Source organism: Lobosporangium transversale, assembly GCF_002105155.1.
Source record: "Lobosporangium transversale strain NRRL 3116 chromosome Unknown BCR41scaffold_6, whole genome shotgun sequence".
NCBI classification, from domain to species: Eukaryota; Fungi; Mortierellomycota; class Mortierellomycetes; order Mortierellales; family Mortierellaceae; genus Lobosporangium; species Lobosporangium transversale.
Genome location: NW_019028984.1, coordinates 593,444 through 615,870, shown reverse-complemented (window position 1 = coordinate 615,870; position 22,427 = coordinate 593,444). Strand labels below are relative to the sequence as shown.

Here is a 22,427-nt window from a genome sequence, read left to right as displayed (position 1 = left end):
CAAAAAAAAAAAAAAAAGAAAAAAAAAAAGAAAAAGAAGGTTCTTGTGAGATAAAGGATGTATCGAATTACATCTACTTTTTTTTTTTTTTTTTTTTTTTTCTTTTTTCTTTCTTATACTTGTTTTGCAATAATTATACCTGGCTTGGTTGTAGAAGGAGAACCGGCAGCACAATAAGCAATGTTCTTGAAAGAACCAAAGGATCTGGCCCAGACAAGGGGTCCAAAGATACAAGTCGTTGCAGCGCCAGCAGCAATCAATGTCTTAGAAGATGCGCCTGAGGATCTCCAGTAAGGTGTCTTCATGGTCTTACCACGAACTTTTTTTAATCAAATAGAAAAAAAAAAAAAAAAAAAAAAAACAAATTGTCAGAAAGGTGTCCAACGGACAGAAACAAAAAAGACAATTGACAACGTCAAAAGGCAAAGAATCAGAGTATCTGCTTTCTTTTAGAAGGGTTTCTTTACGTTGAGTAGAAGTGGACATGAAGCGTTGGTGATGAAGTCCATGGAAAGCCCATGTAGGTTGGAGGGTATTAAACCTCTTTACGAATCCATTGGAGACAGAGCTGGAAACATGTGAATAGGAAATGGCGGCAGTAGAAGGGGCACTGACAATGGCAGCACGACGAACAGCTGTCCTGAGGGCGGCAGTACAGGAGCTTGAAGTCAGAGGCATGAGGTAAGAATGAATTGTGGAGAGAACACAAAAAGAATGCAATTGAAATGAAAAAAAAAAAAAAAAAAAAAAAAAAAAAAAGAAAAGTATTGACATGCACTCCTTTTATCCCACACACTCCCAATGACCTCCAATGAGGATGGGAGTATCACAGATAAGCAGTGGCGGAAATAAAGGCTTTTTTTTAAAAAAAAAAAAAAAATATTGTGCCACAGCAGATGAGTAGACGAGTAGTCAAGTAGTCGAGTACAGATAGAAAAGGATGATGGATGGAGATTTGTAGGAAAGACGCAGATCAGACAAAGACGCGTTCCTTGCGATTGCCAGGCTGGAGACAGACGCGTTTCAGTCATGTGATCCATTCGGGTCAATGAAAACCCAGCAAAGACAGTTTTATGTCTTTTATGGATTTATTGATGTCACTAACCAATGCATTGCACATTATTATATATACATGTATATAGATATATATATATATATTATACATGCTTAATGTACATGTACATGTAACGGCTCTTTTTCTTTTTTCCTTTTTCCTTCTTCAATTCTTCATTCATTATTCATTCCCATTGCACTCCATTAGCCACTAGCTACTCTGCCAATCTCTTTGTTCCACGCAGACATAGGAACCAAATAACGACATCTTCGATACTTGCACAAGCGCAGACAACCGGATATATTCTACCACAACTACCAGCTACAACTATCCCATCACTTACCATTATCGCAAAAAGAAAAGAGACATCATGAGTTGGTACGAGTCCATTACATTATATCATATCAGCACATTATTCCACTTTGGGGTCCATCTTTATCTGTTCTGCTCTGATGAAACACAGGCATATATGACATGTGTAGGCTGTATCAACACAGGATTAAATCGTTTAATTGCCATTTTCTTTCATCCTACTTTTAATCAATCAATCAATCAATCAATCAATAAAAAAGGGCTGGATTTAAAAAGAACCTCAACAGGGCCACTACTACAGTCCTCTCCAAGACTGGAAACATGGACCGCACTGAAGACAAGGAATTTGAGGAAGAAGAAAAACGAGCCAAGCAGTAAGTAGTTTTTTTTATTTATTTTTATTTTTATTTTTTTTTTATATATAACTCTTACTGTTGGCGCAGCAGTGTTACCAAAACTGAATTTTATTATTATTATTATTATTTTGAATTTGAATATGGATCCAAAGACTGGAAGCAAAAGCCGAAAAGTTGCATAAGGAAGCAAATGGATATGCTAAAGCTCTTCGAGGTAACACAACACCACATCAAAAAAAGAATGAAAACCGATTCCTTTCATGCACTTTGCCATGTGGAACAACAGAAACACACAGCCCATCATTTCATTAACAAACAGACAGCAAAACAAAACAAAACAAAACAGCCAAAAAAAAAAAAAAAAAAAAAAAAAAAAGACATGGGATATTAAACGCATCGTATTTATACTTTTTCTTTTCTTTTTTTTTCTGTTTGATACCAAAAGAAATGACAGCTGCTCAAATCAGGATTGCAAACACGTTGGAGCAATGCTATGATGATAGTCAGTCAATGGCGGCATCCGGCATCAAATACAAGGAGACTATTACCAAAATGGAACAATTAACAGAGGTTAGGGACATGTTAGTTAAACTTTCATTAAGAACATCTCGATGAACATTGGACTAAATAACGGATTCCGATCTGGTGGACACGAATATGTTTATATATATTTATTTTGATAGGATGATGCTTATCGCTCCACAGTACTAGAGCCTATTGGCCGATATTACTCCTACTTCCCAGAGATCAACGAAGCGATCCGCCGTCGCAACAAAAAGTTACTTGATTACGACAATGCCCGATCCAAGGTCCGGAAGCTAGTGGAGAAGCCCTCGGAGGACAGCACAAAGTTACCACGCGCGGAACATGAAGCCAATGCGGCCAGGGATTTGTACGAGAGCATCAATGCTCAATTGACAACTGAGCTACCCAAGGTCATTGATTCCAGAGTCGCCTACTTGGACCCGTCCTTTGAAGCGATCGTCAAATCACAGCTATCGTTTGCCCAGGACTCTTTCAATGCATTGGAAAGCCTTCGACAGTACTTCCCTCCAGAACCACAGGATTATGAACTGGAGCAGCAGGCAGACGGTATCTTGCAACAAATGCGTGACTTGACGATCTGTGGACTCACGAAAGCATAATACCGAATATAAAGCAACAACAACAATAGTAACAAAATAAAAATAATCATAATAATAAATAAACCAAGAGAAAGAGAGAGACAGAGAGAACCAAAGTTGTGTCCGAAAAAAGCCTAGTAGCCTTTGGGTAGCCTTAAAAAAAGGGGCAGAGGGAAGAGGACTTGTTCAACAAAACTAAAGGCAAAAAGTTTTTGATCTTGTGGATTAGCTTACCTTCTAGTAATGGTCTGGGATGTTGCAAGGATCAAAAAAATGGCTCCAATTATACGTCCAATGCAACAAGATCAGACTATCTTTCTTGCCCTAATATCCAACACTTTGTCGCGTCGTATAACGTCATTGTTAGAGTATCAACGTGTATAGTCTATCTTTTTTTTTTTTTTTTTTTGCCCCTTGATGTTCCCTCAGCGTAAATATTGGCCAACCTTGTGTTACATCATTTATAATCATTCCTTTCAGGCTAATGCGCCCAGAAGAAGAAGAAGAAAAAGAAGAGAAGAGACTAGTTTTCTGCACTTTACCCTCCGATACCTTACCAAGCACACTCATACTAATCCTATGCTCCTTGTAAAGGAAAAAAAAGGAACAAAAATCGCTCAAAGGCGTGTGAACGCGTACGAGAAAAAAAAGGTGCTGGTCGTTGGTATAAATACAGAGAGAGTTGGATCCATCTTTTCCTTTTTGTTCCTTTGATCTCTACACCCTTTTATTCTCCAGCAAATCAACCTGCAAACCACTTCAGACCATGCGCAAGCCATTCATCACCGTCTTTGTTTTTAGTGCCTTGGCTGCTGTCAGCTCCGCGTTCTGCGTCAAGGACCGAGATGATTGCCCCTCTGGAACCCATGGGGTTGAAGATCCAGTGTATTGTGTAGAAAGTGGCTACTCTTACGACCACCAGTTTTTCTGTGCAAGAGATTCGGTCAAGACTGTCGGTATCCGAGGCCGAGTACCACCCCCCAACCTGAGGGGAGCTTGTGTCCGCGAGTGCGATGAGTGCCCTTCTGGAACTCATTGTGAAAATGAACCCGAGATCTGTAGGGATTTGGGTTTCCCTCCTCACTATCACTTGCTTTGCGTCGGTGGCTTCGCTTCCAACCCCATCCCCAAACCTGCACCTGTTGCTAAAACTATGCCCTGTGTCCGCAAGTGCGATGAGTGTCCCTCTGGAACTCATTGTGAAAATGAACCCGAGATCTGTAGGGATATGGGCTTCCCTCCTCACTATCACTTGCTTTGCGTCGGAGGAGATCCCAACTCTTCTGAGAAGAGCTCTTGCCACTGATCAAATTTAGATGGACATGTCCATATTGATTGAGAAATATCTGTACAGTTGAAATAAAGACATAAAGAGAAAAAAAAAAAGAAAGTATTAACAGTGATCCAATGATCAGTAAAAGTGCCATTGACAATGTCAGTTAAAGCAGTAGCAGCATAAATGTTCTTGGACGTTATGTAGTAATAGTAGCCGGGCTATATATGGTTTATAAATGTTTGGCATCGAACAGATCATCATTTTCTCCTTTAAAAACAGGGGCATTGGGCGCGTTATTTAACGACATGTTGGACCTTGGTCGGACGTCAATTGAAACAAAGGAATCTAACGCTTTTTTTTTTTTTTTATTTATTTATTTATTTTTTGTTAAACATTTTTGGCGACACAACAGTTAGTGCTAAATGTATTCATACTAAAAGACAAAGAGATTCGACATGAACATTTATTGGTAAAAGCTCCAGCTGAATAGCCTCTCTCTCTTTTTTTTATTTTATTTTATTTTATTTTTTTAGGTCTAAAAGTGATAACCATCTCCTCAGATACGATGATAGGGATATAATTGGCTACTGTTGCTACTCGATGTTCACGACCATCCATGCTGCTCTTACTTTAATTGGCATTCCCAATGATGCTTCAGCTGATCATTGTTGAAAATTACAAGCACTGAGACCTTTCTTTATTTCATTTATACAGATATTTCTCAATCAATATGGACATGTCCATCTAAATTTGATCAGTGGCAAGAGCTCTTCTCAGAAGAGTTGGGATCTCCTCCGACGCAAAGCAAGTGATAGTGAGGAGGGAAGCCCATATCCCTACAGATCTCGGGTTCATTTTCACAATGAGTTCCAGAGGGACACTCATCGCACTTGCGGACACAGGGCATAGTTTTAGCAACAGGTGCAGGTTTGGGGATGGGGTTGGAAGCGAAGCCACCGACGCAAAGCAAGTGATAGTGAGGAGGGAAACCCAAATCCCTACAGATCTCGGGTTCATTTTCACAATGAGTTCCAGAAGGGCACTCATCGCACTCGCGGACACAAGCTCCCCTCAGGTTGGGGGGTGGTACTCGGCCTCGGATACCGACAGTCTTGACCGAATCTCTTGCACAGAAAAACTGGTGGTCGTAAGAGTAGCCACTTTCTACACAATACACTGGATCTTCAACCCCATGGGTTCCAGAGGGGCAATCATCTCGGTCCTTGACGCAGAACGCGGAGCTGACAGCAGCCAAGGCACTAAAAACAAAGACGGTGATGAATGGCTTGCGCATGGTCTGAAGTGGTTTGCAGGTTGATTTGCTGGAGAATAAAAGGGTGTAGAGATCAAAGGAACAAAAAGAAAAAGATGGATCCAACTCTCTCTGTATTTATACCAACGACCAGCACCTTTTTTTTCTCGTACGCGTTCACACGCCTTTGAGCGATTTTTGTTCCTTTTTTTCCTTTACAAGGAGCATAGGATTAGTATGAGTGTGCTTGGTAAGGTATCGGAGGGTAAAGTGCAGCAGAGAGATGCATAATTGTTAGAAAACTAGTCCCTTCTTTTCTTCTAAGCGCATTGACCTTTTTCGAAAGGAATTACAAGTGACGTGATACAATGTTGAACATTGCTTCAACGAATGGAAAAAAAAAATTACGTGTATCCCTCCACTAGGTGAATTACCGTAATCTGGCAGTGGTCCTGCTTTATTTACAGGGACACAAAAAAAAAAAAGAAGATCTAGTCTGGCTTTTTTAAGAAAGATGTTTTGTTTAAATGTCAATTTACCATTCACTACAGTCCGTCCCTCATTGTCCCCTCATTGTCAGTGGAGAAATTTATCCGCTACGAGCGAGGGGTGATAAAATGAGTGGCTCATATTGTATGTCCCTCCCGTGCTGGCAATATTTGTTATAGACTATAAATGCTTTTTAGGACAAAGTTATCCAATCAAGTCGTACATTTTCCCAACAGACAGTGAAGGGAATGAAATCATCTAATTAGACCCTTCCCCATCTTGTTAGAAGCAAAAAGCAATGACTTAGTCAAGTTGAAGATTGAGAGGATATTCAGTATCTCAACGAATTTTGGGCTCTCTCATTACAGCCAGCGATAAATCACAAACGAGTTAGTATCCATGACAAAGGCAGGCTTTGGATTGAGATCAAGCCAAGAGCAAGGGAACAAATAATTATAATAAAAGGAAAGAAAAAAAAATAATAATAAAAAAAAAAAGAATCAGAATGATCAGTAGCAAGCATGGATGTTTACTGACCAAAAGAAGCACTCATCACACTTCCATTGGTGTCAAGCTTATGGAAGACTCAGATATTTGGATACTAATATAATAGAGACAATATTCGTGTGAGGAATCTTTTTTTTTTTTTTTTTTTTTTTTTGCCAGATTATCAGACCGTGGGAGCTGAAAAGATGATCTATATCTTTGAGACTATACATGTACACATTGCTGATGGCTGTGAATAAGGGATGTCACGAACGTACTGTAGTCAGGAGTTTGGTGGATGAGATTGTTATGCTTTCGTCAATTGATGCCATAAATAGTCGTTAGCGTTATATACATGTACATTTATGTACCAATCCAAAACAAGAAAACTAACCAATCAAAAAAGAGTGTGGGCCTTTGCGTGCATGAACTAGCGAATTTAGTAATGCTCATGAACAAACTTGATTATCATTGCTTAGCAGATCATTTTTTTAGGATCAAACCCCCTACATTTGTGTGCATGGACTTTGATCATAACCATTAACCAGGGCCAAAAAAAAAAAAAAAAAAAAAAAAAGATGGGATTCCTTGTCCAGATTACAAAAAAAAGGCAGATGTTCTCGAACCCGAAAGTTTTCCATAGGGTTGTTGGTATGCGGTCTAGTTTGTTGACAGGGCGACTAAAATCGTAAAGGGTCAAGAGAAAGCAGAAGAAAAAAAAAAAAAGCTTACAGGCATTTTACACAGTCCTATAGAACCGAACTGATCAAAATATAAGCACCTCATATTTTATTTTTTATTTTTATTTTAACAATAATAGCGTATGAGTAACGATGCAATAAAAGCAAGATGAAGTATTTTATTGCCAGCTTATTATATATATATATATATATATGTTTTCTACAATGACCAACAGATCGTTAGTCTAATAAAGTCTTCATTTGTTATGGGTAACGACGATTTAGATACAATGACACGTCACGGTCCTTTCGGAACCCAAATTCATCCAGCTCCTCAGGCTCATACTCATCAGGAGGATCGTAGTACTCCCTTGTTGTATAGATCTTCTTGACCCAAATCACATGTTCACCATCTTGTGTTGTAGGGATCTCTCCTTTGTAGCCTGCTGGAACCTCCGTACTTAGTACTTGCACATTATTTTGTCCTTGAGGTTGTGGATATTGTTGTTCAAAAGTCCTCAACTTGTTGATATCGCGCCTGGGCTCATTATCCAGTCTACCAGACGCCAAGGCCGCGACAGGCGCAGCAGCAACAGAAGCCATTGTAGTAGGATGGGGCGCAGGGATGGGTGAGGAAGATAGTTTCATAGTACTGACTGGCGCTTGGAGCTGCAAATTGCTTTGTCCTTGGGGTTGTGGATAATGTTGTTCAGAGGTCCTCAAGTTGTTGATGTCATGGCTACGCTCAGTACCGTGTCTACCGGATGTTAAGGCCGCAGCAGGCGTGCTAGCAACAGAAGCCATCGCAATAGGACGGGGTGCAGGGATGGGTGAGGAAGATGGCTTGGCCCCACTAACCGGCACTTGGAACTGAACATTGCTTTGTTCTTGATGCTGTGGATAATAATGTTGTTCAGAAGTCTTCAAGTTGCTGATATCATAGTTACGTTCAGTACCGTGTCTGCCGGATGTTAGGGTCGCAGCAGGCATATCAGCGACAGAAGCCATTGCAATAGGACGGGGCGCAGGGATGGGCGAGGAAGATGATTTGGTCCCACTAACTGGCGTTTGGGCCCTCGCATTGCTATGCTCTCGGTGCTGTTGACTTTGCTCAGCAGGTTCAGTAGCCTTCAATTTGCTGATGTCGTAAGTAAGTGCATTATCGTGTCTACCAGGCGTTAAGGCCGCGCCAGGTACAGCAGCAACAGAAGCCATTGTAGTAGGGTGGGGGACGGGGATAGGCGAGGGCGTTGACATAGCCGTATTAACCGGTACCTGGGCGTTCACATTACCGTGTTCTTGGCCTTGCTGGTATTGTCGTTCATTAGTCTTCAACTTGTTGACATCGCGGCTAAGCTCAGTGCCGTGCCTGTCGGGCGTTAAAGCCGCAGCAGGCACAGCAGCAACAGAAACCATTGTGGCGGGACGGGGCGCAGGGATGGGTGAAGAGGGTGACTCTGTTGTAGTAATTGGTGCTTGGACGGAGTTGCTAACAGCTAACTCTCGTTGAGGAGGAATCACGGGTTGAGGAACGGGTTTGAACTTCTCTGCCGTCAGGTCACCCTTAGTATTACTATTATTCATGTCTTCACCCTTATACTTATCCTTGTTGTCGGAAGCTAGGGTCGAGATGGGAGAAATCTTGATATCCTGCTCTTTTTTAGGGAGCTGAGCTACTGGGACTTTCATAGAATCAACATGATTATGCGATGCTGCTGTATCCATAGATGCAGATACAGGAGCGTGTTTAGCAAAATTTGTCTTCTCATGTATCTGCGGCGTAGGCGTTATCTCGCTACTATTGTACAAAGCACCATGTGTTTGAGCAGATGATGGCTTCGGCGCGGGCGGGCGACTAGGCATCTTCACCTCCTGCATTCCTACTACCATCGGCTTGGTTGTTGGTGTGGCCAGTAAAGTTGGGTCGATTTTGGGCTGGGTCGATACAGGCTTAGCTGATGTAATATCATCATTTTCCTTCACTGAACCTATTTGCTCCTGGTATTTGTGTGACTCTGCCCGGTCCGACTTTGAGGTTGTAGTAGGAATGACCACAGCGGGAGGGACAGTAGCCTTTAAACTGTCTGTATCAGCGTGTCTCTCTGAGGGCTTCAGATGCTGGCCCTTTCCCTGTTGCCCTTGTTGCCCTTGCTGTTGCTGGTCACTGTGCTCATGCAGCTCGGAGCTTGACTTTGCGGTCGCAGGGGTGACTGTAGGTGTAACAGTCTTGATTTCATTTTGTTGCTCGATTAGTGATATTGGCCGCTGGTGCCGGTACTGATGCTGCTGATCACGTTGCTCACGCGACTTGGGCCAATCGTGCAATATTTGTCGCCCCTCTTCATGGTCATGTAAACCGGCATGTTTCTGGATGATGGCTGAAGGGAGAGCAGCTCTCGCAACAGGTGATGCCTCAGCAGGGGCTGCAGCGCTATGAATAGGACGTGAGTCATTCTTTTCATTATGCGAATGCGCCGTAGCGTGATGATGACCATAGGCTGGAGCCCCAGCCGGTGGCACAACCGACATGGGACCCCTCTCAGCTCTCTTGAGAGGATCATCCTGACGGGAAGCCAATATTTCCCTTTCCTTGATCAGCGGCTGCGGTACAGATGAATCGCTGGTAACTTGGGCCTTGGGAGCAGTGGCGTTTGCAGTAGCCTCCTTAGAAGGCTTGAGCTTGTAAGCATGATCCTCATGAGGCTGAGACGCAGGAGTCCTAACAGTCGCTCCAGTGGTACTAGTTGTGGGAACAGGAGAGCCAGTAGTTACAGTGTCCTTTTTGTAGGCTTCGATAGACGGGGTAAGGGTTGATGTAATTGCCTTAAAACTGAGATCGGTATCCTTATTGTTATTATTTATACCGCTCATACCAGAGCCTTGATTTGAATTAGGTGGCTCAGTTTCATCTAGTGAGAAATACTGTTCTTCTGAGCCGTCTGGATTGTCTGGTGAGGAACAAGTGCTCAGCTCATGACGATGTTCACTGGGAACAAAACTAGAACTCGGTTGTCTAAGATATTTACTTTGAATTACGGATACAGGCGGTATAGGCTGGTTGTGGGTACTTGAAGCTGTTGCGCTATCAGCAACAGTAGGTTTGGTCGCTAGCATACAGATGTCGTGTAATGACGAAAAGTTAGTGAACTAAATCATCTGGAATATATTATGGACATTTACCCATTCAATTGATTCTCCTACCATCGTGGTGGCGTTTGAGCTCGGGCGCGGCTAGCAAGTGAACCGCCGCTCTATGCATCAGAGGCAGGGACCCATCCTTGCTTTCCTCGGATCTGGACGTCCCCTTAGGCTTGAATGGTCCAATATTATCGGCTGTGTCTAGATTCATGCTATTGGGAGACGTCGGTGTGGAATACAAAGATTCGTCCTGTTTGCGGTGATCATAGTTCGATCGCATTTGAGTGGTAGGAACAGCTTGGTGCTGAATATCGAGAGCTGCATGGGTAGGCGCTGAAGATGGGGCTGGAGCTGAGGCTGAAGCAGGAGGCGATACAGAAGGAGCAGCGGGCATACGGTGCATAGCCTCCTTATCTGGCATAGGGGCCTTAAAACGCGTAGTGGTAGGATAGCTTCCAATAATGTGGATATCTGGGGAACTTATGCCTCCCAATAAATGTTCGGTGTCATCTGGGCGTTGATTAGTAGTTGTGGTAGGCGACCGGAAGAGGTTTGGATGTAAATCATGATGCGGGTGCATGTGCGCTTCATCAAGCTGAATTTCCTTGATCGGTATAGCCGAACTATAACTATAGGTAGATGGTTTAAGTTCTCTTGCCGGCCCAGTTGGAATATCACTGCGAGGGTAGTTAGTCTGCTCCTCTAAAGAGATAGATGGAGACGAGTAGGGCCTTGGCTTCCTTAGCCCCACAGCTTTTGAATGACCCTCCCTCGCAGACTGGGTTGTTGAGGGTGTAGCTTCCAAAGGCATCGGCCGAACTTTGTTGTGCTCGGCTGTATGGTGGTCTTGAGGCATATGGTTATTTGTATGGAGATTTCGTGCCGTGTACTGCAACATTGGAAGATCCTCTTTCGGTTCACGGGTCGTAGAAGCAATTGATGCATCGTTAGTTTCGGTAGTTTGGGCTGCTGGCGTAGTATTAGATTCAATATGGAGTGGAGCTTTATCTGGCTCCTCCTGGTATGGGATCTCAATGATATCCGTGATATGCTTTGGGCGCGGGGGATTTTCGTGCGACAAGTGGCTATCATCACGAGGATAACTAGCCTGTTCTTCAGAGGAGAGCCGCAGATCAATTTTGGGAGCTTTACTCATGACAGCTTTTGATGGCGTATCCTTTGGGCCACATGGCCCAGCAGCAGTACTTATAGATCCCGATAGGACGTCGCTATTATTCTCAGTACTGAAAGATTGAGCCTCGGAGTTAGATTTACGCGTACTTAAGGTGATTGGTATGTGCATTGAGTCTGAGATGAGGCGGCGACCATATCCAAAGGTTGAATGGCTCTTTTCGTTTGAAGAGCTGATGGATTGGTCATGAGCTACATCAGAAATCTTGTTCGAATGCAAAACAGGGGATGAACCCAAATCCTCCTTGCGCTCGAGTGATTTAGTGCTAGTGCTGTCCAAGATGCCCTGATGCTTATCCACCCCGCGCTCCTTGGCAGTCTCCGATTCACGTTCCTTGTCAGCCACCAGTTCTTGCTCTTTGGCAGCCTCCGATTCGCGTTCCTTGGCAGTCTCTGATTCACGCTCCTTGGTAGGTCCCAGTTCGCGTTTGCTAACCTTATTGGTGTGCTCGGAAGAAGGTGCGTTATGAGTATTTGGGGTTGAGTCATCAAGGTATTCTTGGGCAGTAATGGAGGTAATACTACACGTCGGAGCAATGGATGGCTGGGACGTAGACCGAATTGCAGGTGTAACGTCGTCATACGGTGGGTTTTGGATCGATGCAGCGGAGTGCCTTGCAAATGAAGGGTACGATGCCTCATTCAAGCTTCCTGACGCGTCACTTGAATGCCCCTGAGAGGGCTTGATCGAAGCTTGGTGAGTGAGTTCTTCATAAGCCTTATCTAAGGCTTTATGAGGCGCACGATGTGACGTTGGGGTTTGATGCTTGTTGTGGACGGTTGGTAACTGCAGCCCTGTGGCTCTTGCCATCTGCTCAGGTTCTTTTTCTTTTACTTCTTTGTTTAAGTTCCCGTACGAACTAGGACTGTGCCGAGATACTGATGCTGAACCAAAAGTGGTCCAATTATATTTTTGCATGCTTTCATTGTTGTCAAGAGTCGAAGGCTTCTGGCTGCTGCCTCCGGCCGCCGGCTTGCCTTCATTTTCTTTTAGTTCTTTCTTTGAATCTTCATACGAGTCAGGAGAGCATGGCTTCGAAGTATATTCTGTCACAGACGATACATGGTAGATTGCAGTAAACTTGGAACGAGTGGATGAAGCTGACTTAGAATCAAACTCTGGCTTTGTGAAAAATGCATTATGTAGGATAGATGATTCGAGATGGCTCGTGGATGGTCCCTTCTTTGTTTCGAAGGAGCTAGAAGACAGGATATTAAAAAGGTTACCAGCAGGGGCTTCAGTAACATAGGCTCCCTTGCCCGAAACACTAGTGCTAAGGGGCTCTTTACTGTCAACTCCATTGCCATCAAGGCGGCTTGGCTCTTGCTCATCCTCCTTGAATAGAGAGCCCAGCTCCATCTTGGACGTATGGGACTCATTGTCTTTATGGCGGAGTGGATGGGCTGCTGAGTGTTCACTGTTTTTATGTTCGTGGCTTGGTGAGGTTTCATTGGAGAGCACAGATTGCACTGCTCTTCCTAAGGACATAGGCTCTGGGTGCCGATTATCCGAGTCTGCTGTAAGAAAAGGATTTTCGAGAGAAAGCTTACTAGTAGTGTTTTTCTGAACATTAGTTTCCCCTGGAGAGGCGTCCTTGCCTTGCACATGGCTGTGTAGACCGTGCTCAAATGAGCCGTCGCGGTTAGTCCGCCGCACCGGCCGAAGAGGGGGAATGACTCCTTGGTGCTGTGCAAACGGTAATTGGGGGAGTGATTCCGTTCCAGAGCGAACTAGGCTTGAATGTGGGTCGTTAGACGCGACATTAGTGGATGAAAGTGTGGAGTTAGCAAGGGAGGCAGCAATAGAGGCAGTAACAGATGGCCTAGTAAATGAGAAGCAAGTAGATCAGGATTAGATACATGAAACAAATACTAGATCTTTACACAACTTAGTATAGCACGCTAAGATGACTGCGTGAATATGACGTTTACTTTATGGTAGGGACAGTATCAGTTTTGTTGTCATTGCCGGATGTTTTCGCCTCGGCGAGCACCTTGGTCTGGGTGTTATCGTTTTTCTTGTCAGCGTCATCTCCCTTCTCAGATGGAGCATCGCGTCTCATTTCTCTGTTTTTTTAAGAAGTAAAAAAAAAAAAAAAAAAAAAAAAGTTGAAGAGCACAAATTTCAGGTTAATGCCATTCCAAACGGATATGAAATATTGTAGATTAATTACTTCGATACCTCAAACAATAGTTACCTCTGTTCCTTATTGGCGCTGCGGAGGGCAGAAGCTAGCCCCACAGTGAAATCCCCCTCATTATATTCAGAGTATTTATCACTAGGACCCTGCTGTTTGTCCCCCTCGGGGACCTTCTTGAGCTCATCGCCTCCTCTACCAATAAATCCAAGCTCATCCGAGGACAAGTTAGGTCCACCGCTCAAGGTGGCTGACATGGGTTTATTAGTTCTATCGACACTGGTATGATCCTTTGGGCTCTGCTTCAGCTGATCCACTAGCTCCTTAATTTTGTGACCAGCTAAGGTCTCTTGGGTACCAGCTTTGGTTGCGAGATAAATAGAGGAAGATATTAGGCGAATGCGAAAAAAGAGTACAAACGATACAAATGTTACAGATGAAATATGCTGAGAATACAAGGCTTGGAATCGAGTTTATCATACCCCAAGGCGAAGTGGATTCTTTTTTATCTACGGCCATTGTTTCAATCTTGATGGGACGTCGTATCGTTTGACGGGCGTAACCACCTCCCTCTCTACTCGTGATCTTATGTTCTGAGTCTCTCGATCGGTTAACGGCAGGAGCATTCATTGGTATCGAGTGGGGATGACGACCGCCAATATCAGATTCTCGCTGCATGTCGAAGTCGTCATGAAAGCCTTGAGATTGGAGCTTGGCGTCGGTAGCCCTCTCTTCCTTTTTGTCCTTGTCGCCGCTGTTGCCGATACTGTTGCTCATGTTTGCTTGCTTAATATTTTGGCAAGTCTTGATTATCGAATTATTGTCCAGTTGATGCGGTGATAACTGGAGATTAGATCAAATTAAGGACTAAATGAATGTGGGGTTATGTATACAAAGTACTATTATGACAATTGCAGTTTATGATTATGTGCATATGCTTGGTTAAGAGAAGGAAGGTGTTGGGTTTTGGGGTTGGTTCTGAAAAATGAAAAGTACGCATCACTAATCATTAGCAAGGAATAAATTTTTTTCCGAGGTTTCACTTCCTCACACCGTATCCATTCAATTGGGTCTCATCCCCAACGGGGTTCCGGATTATTAGTTATCCCAAGTGACTAGTGTTTTGTGGGGCCTCCTTTTGTTTGTAGCAGCTATACAGAAGCTATAATGATGCAATCACCAGCACAATGCGTCAACGCAAGTAACATGCGGTATTTATTTGGCTATTATAAGTTTAAAAAAAAAATCACCTCTCGATTTCTGGAGGTTATCGTGTATACGAGGCAAAGTTTGTATTTAGTAAGACTTTAAAAGGTTGATAGCGGCAAGTAGTTCCTGGGCCTCGGGTATGGATAATGAAGAATTGGTTAGTATTTTTAACTATGCTCTCAGGCTGGCCTGCTTCAAAAAGTCGGTGATATTGACTACACCTTAATGGTTTCACTCATTTCACATACTTGGTAATCAATACCAGCGTATACACGCAACCACCGTATTCGCTTCTCTACAGCCCTCTTTAACAAAGATGGGAAACATCCAAATAAATGTTTATGGAGGAGTCGAAGGACATAAGACAGCACAGCTGAAGGTATTTTGCTGTTGAAAGGGATGAGTGGAAAAGACAAAGCATACCTTTGCCCATTGAACAAGTGATGAAAGGTCGCTGACGGATTGTTTTCTGCTAGAACAAACTAGAATCAAACCTTTAAATCTGTGGAATATGAGGCTTTTTGTTTCCACTTTTATTTTAATATTATTATGGCAATATGCATGCTACATTGCTAATGCTTTGTTGGCTCATGTCAGAATGAATGCGGGTGCTAGTGGACGTGCGTGCTCGTGTGTAGAGGTGATGTGAAGTTGTGCATGGTGTCCAGTAAAGTACAGCCACACAGAATTCAAACGCCAGAGAATATAGGAGTCTCGGAACACAGCACCTGTAGCGCCGCTTGTGTTTTGGCCTGGATCTCTAGGAGGATAAGCCCATTTTCCTTCCCGTTGATGGCTGCTCCTTGAGCGGTTAGATCACCAATGATCTTCTGAATGTTAATCACTGCTCCATTATCATCTGAAGTAGGGCTGAGATTAGTGTTTTTATTAGATTCAACTGCTGCAGGCGTTTGCTGTTGATTGTGCGAACTGAGTATGGACATGGGTTGTTCTTCATGCCATTGTTCCTGTCCAGGGGCCTCGGGGCTATTCTGTGTCTGCTCCTGAGTTGGGGTTTGGGTGGCTCCACTGCGCTTTGGGGATGTGCGCACTTTGAATTCCGCTTGTCTAACCTTGAAAGCTGCAGAGCGCTTCTTTGCGATCGAGGCTTTAAATGCATCTATTCCCACCCATCCTGCATGAACCTTGAGAGCTCGTTTTTGGATCGTATATCGATTATATAGCCTCATCGGCCAAGCGTACCTGTAATGAGGATTTTCCCGTTCTTCATAATAGAGGCCTGCTAGATCGTTTTCCGACAGATGATATGTTTCACAAGCCTTCGTTTTTGTAATTTTGTTTTCTTGCCAATCATAGAGATCCTCAACTTCACGAAGTGGCTCTGGAAATCGATTATAGTACATTAGTCGACAGCGGTGGCATAAATTCCAAATCATTTCATCATCATCCTTCCTAGCCACAGGTAATGGGATGTCAGATGCGTTATAGCGACCTGTGGTGTATGAATGGCAGGAGTCACAAACCCAAAATGAGCGTGAGCACACGATTGCCATATGAGAACGAAATTTAATCTTGGGTCGTCCCAGATTGTTATTTTCACAGATGGATTTCCAGCAGGGATATGAACGTGAGCCATCAAGCCAGGCAGTGGATACAACAGAGATCTTGGCGACCTGCGAAAGAGGTATAAGTGACAGAATTTGGTGCCAAATTTCAACCGGAAGGACCACACATGGATCTGTTCGATTGATGGGGAGTGGAGCAGCGGCCTGTCCCTGCAATAACGATAACGAGGATTCTTCAGCAATTCCTTCCAGCCCTCCTTCGTTAGTCATCGCTTTAGCTTTGTTTGGCTTCCGTACTCGTTTACGTTTGACAACTTGTCCTTGCTCCTGCCCTTCATGCGAAGACTCTACTGTAGAATTTTCCTCAATGGATTCTGCCTTTCGTTTCCTGTTTTGCACAGTTGTGATCACATCTTTGTAATTCTTTGCTTTAATCTTAGTTACCTTTGTTGCCTTTACCGCCTGCGTTGCCTTTGTTTCCCTCTCTGCTCCGGATTTTTGCTTTGTTGATCGTTTGGCTGTCTCCTGTACTTGCTCGTTGACTTTTTCAACATGTTTCAACGCTTTTTCTGAACTATTCTTCTTTTGGCGTTTTATGCGTTGTGACGGTTTTTTTGCGTTCTTCTCAAGACTATACTTTGGAGCTGAATCAGCGTTTCCTTGGTTTATATCTGTGGCGGACGTGGATGTGGTTTTGATATTAGAACGCCTTGTCCGTTTTTTAATGACAGTATTATCCGTCTTCATTTGGGTAAAAGAGGTAGGAGTGGAAACTAAAGTCTTGGAAGCCGCTGTAGTGGGACTCTGGGCAGTAGCCCTCCCAAGTATTGTAGTAGCTTTTTGGACAAGCCGTGAGGACCTCCTAACAGTTGTAGTAGTCATAGCTAGCGGTTACTGTATTGCTAAGAATGGGGAATGAGTCGATGTATGTATGTGTGGAAAAAAAGGTAATGGGGAAGAGAAAGTCGGAAGGAAAGCATGAGAAAAAAAAAATTTAAGCGTCGAAAATGTGATCCTTGGTTGTGATAATCACCAACCTTGGCATAATAATGATGCTTTGCAATAAACAGAGCCCGAGCACATCAAGGCAAGCAAGCATTTATCGAATAAACTCTTTGCTGTGGTTCCCTTTTGTTTCGTACAGGAGGAGTTATCAGCGTTTTAGTAATAGATCTGCACATGTTCTGTTTCGAAACCTCACCATGAAACTACGCTCCCTTCATCCCTACATCGGCCTCTCGTTGATGGCCTCAATCCTCAAAAAAAAAAAAAAAAAAGGTCTTCACCGGCTCCAGGCTGTGAATCGAGTAGTTAAAAACTGAACCCAGGCCTCGCAGTAAAGCAGCCTCACCTTAGGGTCGACTAACTACAAACTACTATCCTTTCAGTCAATATCTGTACAACTTGACCCAACATTAGTTGTCATTGGCTGCGATCGTGCCCCCCTTAGATAAATTGTAGTTGAAGCGAAGAGTTATGCATCAAAAAAGTGTCCCGTCAGCCGCACTAATCTGAGGCACTTGAACTATCCTCATGCAAAGCGCATGTGCATCGTGTACATGCTGCATAAAATATTGCGAATAGCGCTGGCACTGACACCAGTGTTGGCATGGATGTAAGTGCCGTCGATGTTCCAAGTGTCCATAGTGGAAAATATGTATGGAAAGGCGCCGCCACGAGCACAGAGTCTCAACTGCAAGTTCTGGCTCGAGTTTCCGGAGCAGGGGTCGTTGTCAGGCCATGTGGAGCTTTTTTTGCGTATCTGACAACACGTTGCATGGTGAAGAATCCATTCCAAGGGTAATGGATTCTTTTGATCATTGCTTTTCACGCACCAAGACCCTTGCTGACGGTTGAGCATGCCAAAAACGTTGACAGATAATTGTTTTGCAGGTCGCTCTTCATGGAAACCGTATTATCGTGGCAAAGAGAAACTATAGCTGAATAAATGCATCAAACACTACCTTTCCACTCTAGTGGCTCCATAATATTCACTTGTAGCTCTTGTACAGCAAAGTAGAGGAGGAAACAATGATCATTCAGAACATTTATTAAATTTGAAATCTAGTACCATCTCCAAAAGACAAAACAAGGTACGTCTATTGCTTTCATATCTATTTATTTTCTTGCCAGCCGATGTTTATTAAGTGAGTCAAAAATAAAATAAAGAAAGAAATGGTCCTGTAAACATGTAAACATTAATGTATTTAGCAAAGTTAATATTTCGCAAGACATTCCTGACTTGATATGATGGAGCTAAATAATTGAATTATTGTCGCATTTGGAAACCATTTGGCGCCATAGTCTTCTAAGTTGTACGTATAAATACGCGATACGCGATCAAAGATATTATCCGCGTCCACGTTGGAAAAAAAAAAAAGTAGCACACGTGGCAAAATTGTTATTCACTATTCACGCGATCTGATTGTAAACACCCAGTCTTTAACATTTATATTCTAGATATTGGTGGCAAATCGGTTTAATAATAGGTCAAGACGCGTTCCAAATTAAGAAACAAATGAACATGATCAAGAATCAAATTTCAAGTGTTGATTTATTACATTGCATGGAAGCCAAATTTGGATGATGTACAAGGTCGGATTCATGGAACACCATGGAAGAAATCGGAAAAGGTCAAGGTCGATTGGTTGAGACTCAAGGTTGGAAAATGAAAAAAATAAAAAAAAAATAAACAAAGACTTGACACGTCACCATCGGATACTTGGATCAAGCAGATGAATTGGATTTGAATTGAAATCAAAAATGTCAATCATAGACGCGTCATGGTAGTTGAGAAAAAAAAATAAAAATAAAAAACAAAAATAATATAAAAAAGAGTCGCAAAGGAGGTTGAAGTAGGTTGGAAGGTCTGGGTCCCGAGTCCATTTTTTTTTATTTTTTTTTCGCGTTTCCGTACGCCTTGTTGCAAACGTCATCCTTGCTTCCTGTCCCGAGAAAAAATACACCTTGGCCTATTTTACTTGGAGGAGGTGTATTTTGTAACAGCTTTGGTACCCTCAGAAACAGCATGCTTTGCAAGTTCACCGGGGAGGATCAAACGGACAGCAGTCTGAATCTCGCGGGAGGAGATAGTTGAGCGCTTATTGTAAGCAGCAAGCTTGGAGGCCTCTCCAGCAATACGCTCAAAGATATCATTCACAAACGAGTTCAAAATGGACATGGCCTTGTTCGAAATACCGGTATCGGGATGAACCTGCTTCAAGACCTTGTAAATATAGGAGGAGTAAGTCTCAGAGCGGGTCTTCTTGCGGCCCTTGCCACCCTCGTTCTTGGGCTTGCGGTCCTTCTTCTCTGCACTGCTAGTGGACTTTGCAGGAGCCTTGCCAGCGGTAGCAGGTGCTTTCTCAGCGGTCTTAGGAGGAGCCATTTTTTTCTTGTGAGGTATTGAGTGTTGTTAAAGACAAGGGTAAATGACGAATGAGGGTATAATGTGTAATAGAGATGGAAGGGATGGAGATGAATATGAAAGAAAAGAAAGAGTGAAAGAGAAAATAGTTCGACAACAAGACATTAAGAAATCGACTTGGTGATGAGAAGGTATTTTTTATCGTATTTACTAGCAGCCTTATGAATCTTGACCTGCATATCCAATTCCATATTTTTTTTTGATCTGGTTGATCAGATTCCGAAGGAGTGCATTCATTACCACAACTCACTTCGACACCTCAACTTCAAAATGGCGACATATATTCGCTCCCTAGCTCGAGCAGCAGCTCGCATTTCAAAACCTTCATCCTTGCTTATATCTCGTCAAGGTAAATGGATTACATCTTAGGAAAGATTTATTGTTTGCCACCAACAAGCAAGGTCTCCTGAGGATTTTTATTCAAAAGGATATGAAACCGCTAGAGTTACCAATGGATGAGAAGGTATATCAAAGATTCTGACATTTAGTTTCTCTTCAATCTCTTAGTTCCTGCTGCCATGGTTGCTCGTAAATATCATGCTTTCCGCCCATCGGAGATCGGTATGTGTTTCGAGCTGTAGATTCTTTACTCTTTATCTTTTTCTTTTTTTTGTTCTTAGTTGACCTGACTGTTCACCTTACTTTGCTTGCCCGCTCAAAATTTCCAATCCCCTTTATGCATCAAATTAGCCTACAAAGGGAAGAAACACGCCATTTTGGATGAAGACGACGAAGAGCTCGAAGCTGAATTACAGGAATTGGAAAGAGAAAAACGAGAGATGGAAGCATTGGAGCGCGGCGAATCGCTTGATAAATCAGAGAATGCTGAAATTTCTGGATCAGACTCAGTACATTTTGAAGAGCTTTATAATAAGATTCTTGACCACACTACGATCACAACGCCACACCATGAGTTACCTCGTCATACTTCTCTTTTCCATTTGACACGATCTGTTTCTTCGTTGGAGCAAGCACAGTCTTTACCACCATTGGTAAAGCAGTGGCGTCAGCGCAAACTTCCTATCTCGATTTTTGTCACCAACAAATTGATCCATGCAATCTGCAAAGCCGGATCACCAGAAACTGCTATTGAGTTGTTAGGTGATAGGGAAACCTATGGACTCAATCCCGGGCAGGCTACTATGCGCCGTGTTATCCGTTCGTTCATCAAAGATGTTGATGTTGCAGGGCAAGGGTCGGATGAGGGGCTTGAAAAGTTGGATGGAGCCTTCAAGGTCATGGCATTGATCCCCTACTATAACTTGGCCGCTGATGATGCCTCCGTCTATGCTAACCTAGTCAGAGGTTCATTAATGTATGGTGGTGAAGAGGGTCTCAGAAGAGCCAGCGTTACTATGGATGAGTATTTATTGATTGATGGAGAACGTGAAACGCCATTGACACGTAAACGAGCAGCTGAGCTTGTTGCAGCAGCTGAACGGCTGAATGAAGCATATAAAGCAAAAGGCGATGCTGTTGAAAAGATCAAGGAGCTTGAAAAACATATTACTCAATGGAAGAAGGGTCTGTAGAGATTAGGCGTTTTATATATAATACATTTCATAGGTTTTCAAAGCGTGGGGTAGGCAAAGAGTAACGTAAAGTCAAAGTTGAGAACGAATATATTCCATTAGATTTTAGCATAGACAAACGGAGGCATTTTTTCTAAAAAAAAAAAAAAAAAAAAAAAAAAAAAAGCATCGGGTGACGGCTTATTTCAGGCATTCCAAGTCCATTTGCTTTGCCCATGTTTCAACAAAAACATTCCTCACAATCATACAGTTGAAGAAAATGTCGTGTTTTATTATATACAAAAGGATGCAAAGTATTATCGATATGGATATTGGGTCGGAAAAGTTAGGACAAAGTTTACTTGGATGCATTGGCTTCCACAGGTACACTAACAACAATGTCCTCAAGATCAACTTCTTGACCCGCTTCGTCCCTGCGCTTAGTCTCACCTGCTACTTCCTGAGCATAGTCATCCATATCCTCTCTCTCCATAAAGACTTCCTTGACCATTTCCAAGTAATTCCTAGCGGGTGGTTGCGACCACTTCTTCTCCAAGGCAGAGGCCATTGCACCCAAGTTAACGCCATTCTTGGCATACATCCTATAGAGCGGCTCGACTTCTACATCGTACTTGGGCTGTTCAGGACGGATCTCCAACCTATACATTTCTAGAGTCGGATCCGAGCGATAAAAGGATTGATAATACTGAAGCCAGGTCAAATCAGGGTTAGGATAAGGGAAGAGGTCAAAGACAATGTCGACTTTTGGACTAAGTGGATCTCCCTCAGGTCGGTCATAGAATAAGACTACGTGTACAGTTTTAGTGGGACCGACTGTTCTGAACCATTCAAGAATTTCGGCTTTGGTGCCAAGAAAGACAAAAGTTGAAGTGTGGCCAAGTGACAGTGAGATCTTATCACCCAGCATGGGTGGAGTAATAACTCTCTTATCGCCAGGAACATCATCTTTTTTATAAGTCAAGGATAAAAAGAAATTAGAAATTAATTGCAATCCAGTGATTGTTTTTTAATTTTTTGTAATAGATATATATAAAAAAAGATATTATTGGTGCTTCACATACTCATGGCATATCCGTATTTGAAGCCTGTCATGGTTATATTCAAAGTAGTCAGAGACGAGTGCTTTCGATGAACTTAGTAAATGAAGAATGAAGAATGAAGAATGAAGAATGAAGAATGAAGAGGGAGATCAATTGAAAACGAATAAGAGATCTTTAAAAGGCAAGCTTAGCAAGCC

General features: G+C 42.9%; 9 protein-coding genes across 9 annotated transcripts; 3 read left to right on the top strand and 6 right to left on the bottom strand.

Annotated features, from left to right (window-relative positions):
• The first annotated feature begins 1,189 nt into the window (after positions 1-1,189).
• On the top strand, positions 1,190-2,949 carry BCR41DRAFT_347806 (BAR adaptor protein Hob3). The gene is made up of 5 exons (XM_022023166.1): positions 1,190-1,432; positions 1,627-1,740; positions 1,875-1,936; positions 2,168-2,292; positions 2,406-2,949. Exons 1-5 carry the CDS (start codon positions 1,425-1,427, stop codon positions 2,865-2,867), a joined length of 771 nt encoding a protein of 256 aa, XP_021884477.1. The 5' UTR covers positions 1,190-1,424; the 3' UTR covers positions 2,868-2,949.
• Positions 2,950-3,561: 612 nt separating this feature from the next.
• On the top strand, positions 3,562-4,169 carry BCR41DRAFT_347803 (hypothetical protein). The gene has a single exon (XM_022023165.1). The coding sequence runs from the start codon at positions 3,613-3,615 to the stop codon at positions 4,150-4,152; it is 540 nt and encodes a 179-aa protein (XP_021884476.1). The 5' UTR covers positions 3,562-3,612; the 3' UTR covers positions 4,153-4,169.
• A 690-nt stretch (positions 4,170-4,859) lies between these two features.
• Positions 4,860-5,467, bottom strand: BCR41DRAFT_347801 (hypothetical protein). The gene has a single exon (XM_022023164.1). It carries the CDS (start codon positions 5,414-5,416, stop codon positions 4,877-4,879), a length of 540 nt encoding a protein of 179 aa, XP_021884475.1. The 5' UTR covers positions 5,417-5,467; the 3' UTR covers positions 4,860-4,876.
• Positions 5,468-11,369: 5,902 nt separating this feature from the next.
• On the bottom strand, positions 11,370-11,974 carry BCR41DRAFT_347799 (hypothetical protein). Its single transcript, XM_022023163.1, has one exon. It carries the CDS (start codon positions 11,938-11,940, stop codon positions 11,551-11,553), a length of 390 nt encoding a protein of 129 aa, XP_021884474.1. The 5' UTR covers positions 11,941-11,974; the 3' UTR covers positions 11,370-11,550.
• A 3,248-nt stretch (positions 11,975-15,222) lies between these two features.
• Positions 15,223-17,200, bottom strand: BCR41DRAFT_347797 (hypothetical protein). The gene has a single exon (XM_022023162.1). The coding sequence runs from the start codon at positions 17,111-17,113 to the stop codon at positions 15,395-15,397; it is 1,719 nt and encodes a 572-aa protein (XP_021884473.1). The 5' UTR covers positions 17,114-17,200; the 3' UTR covers positions 15,223-15,394.
• A 1,422-nt stretch (positions 17,201-18,622) lies between these two features.
• Positions 18,623-19,568, bottom strand: BCR41DRAFT_318774 (hypothetical protein). The gene has a single exon (XM_022021324.1). The coding sequence runs from the start codon at positions 19,165-19,167 to the stop codon at positions 18,940-18,942; it is 228 nt and encodes a 75-aa protein (XP_021884472.1). The 5' UTR covers positions 19,168-19,568; the 3' UTR covers positions 18,623-18,939.
• Positions 19,209-19,619, bottom strand: BCR41DRAFT_300971 (hypothetical protein; the record flags this gene model as incomplete). Its single annotated transcript, XM_022020604.1, has 1 exon — positions 19,209-19,619. One exon carries the CDS (start codon positions 19,617-19,619, stop codon positions 19,209-19,211), a length of 411 nt encoding a protein of 136 aa, XP_021884471.1.
• A 252-nt stretch (positions 19,620-19,871) lies between these two features.
• On the top strand, positions 19,872-21,315 carry BCR41DRAFT_419683 (hypothetical protein). Its single transcript, XM_022029798.1, has 3 exons — positions 19,872-20,007; positions 20,166-20,219; positions 20,349-21,315. The coding sequence occupies exons 1-3, from the start codon at positions 19,929-19,931 to the stop codon at positions 21,188-21,190; spliced, it is 975 nt and encodes a 324-aa protein (XP_021884470.1). The 5' UTR covers positions 19,872-19,928; the 3' UTR covers positions 21,191-21,315.
• Positions 21,316-21,451: 136 nt separating this feature from the next.
• BCR41DRAFT_384285 (hypothetical protein) lies at positions 21,452-22,378 on the bottom strand. Its single transcript, XM_022027548.1, has 2 exons — positions 22,252-22,378; positions 21,452-22,135 (listed from the first exon to the last, which is right to left on the bottom strand). The coding sequence occupies exons 1-2, from the start codon at positions 22,280-22,282 to the stop codon at positions 21,528-21,530; spliced, it is 639 nt and encodes a 212-aa protein (XP_021884469.1). The 5' UTR covers positions 22,283-22,378; the 3' UTR covers positions 21,452-21,527.
• Between the last annotated feature and the right edge of the window lie 49 nt (positions 22,379-22,427).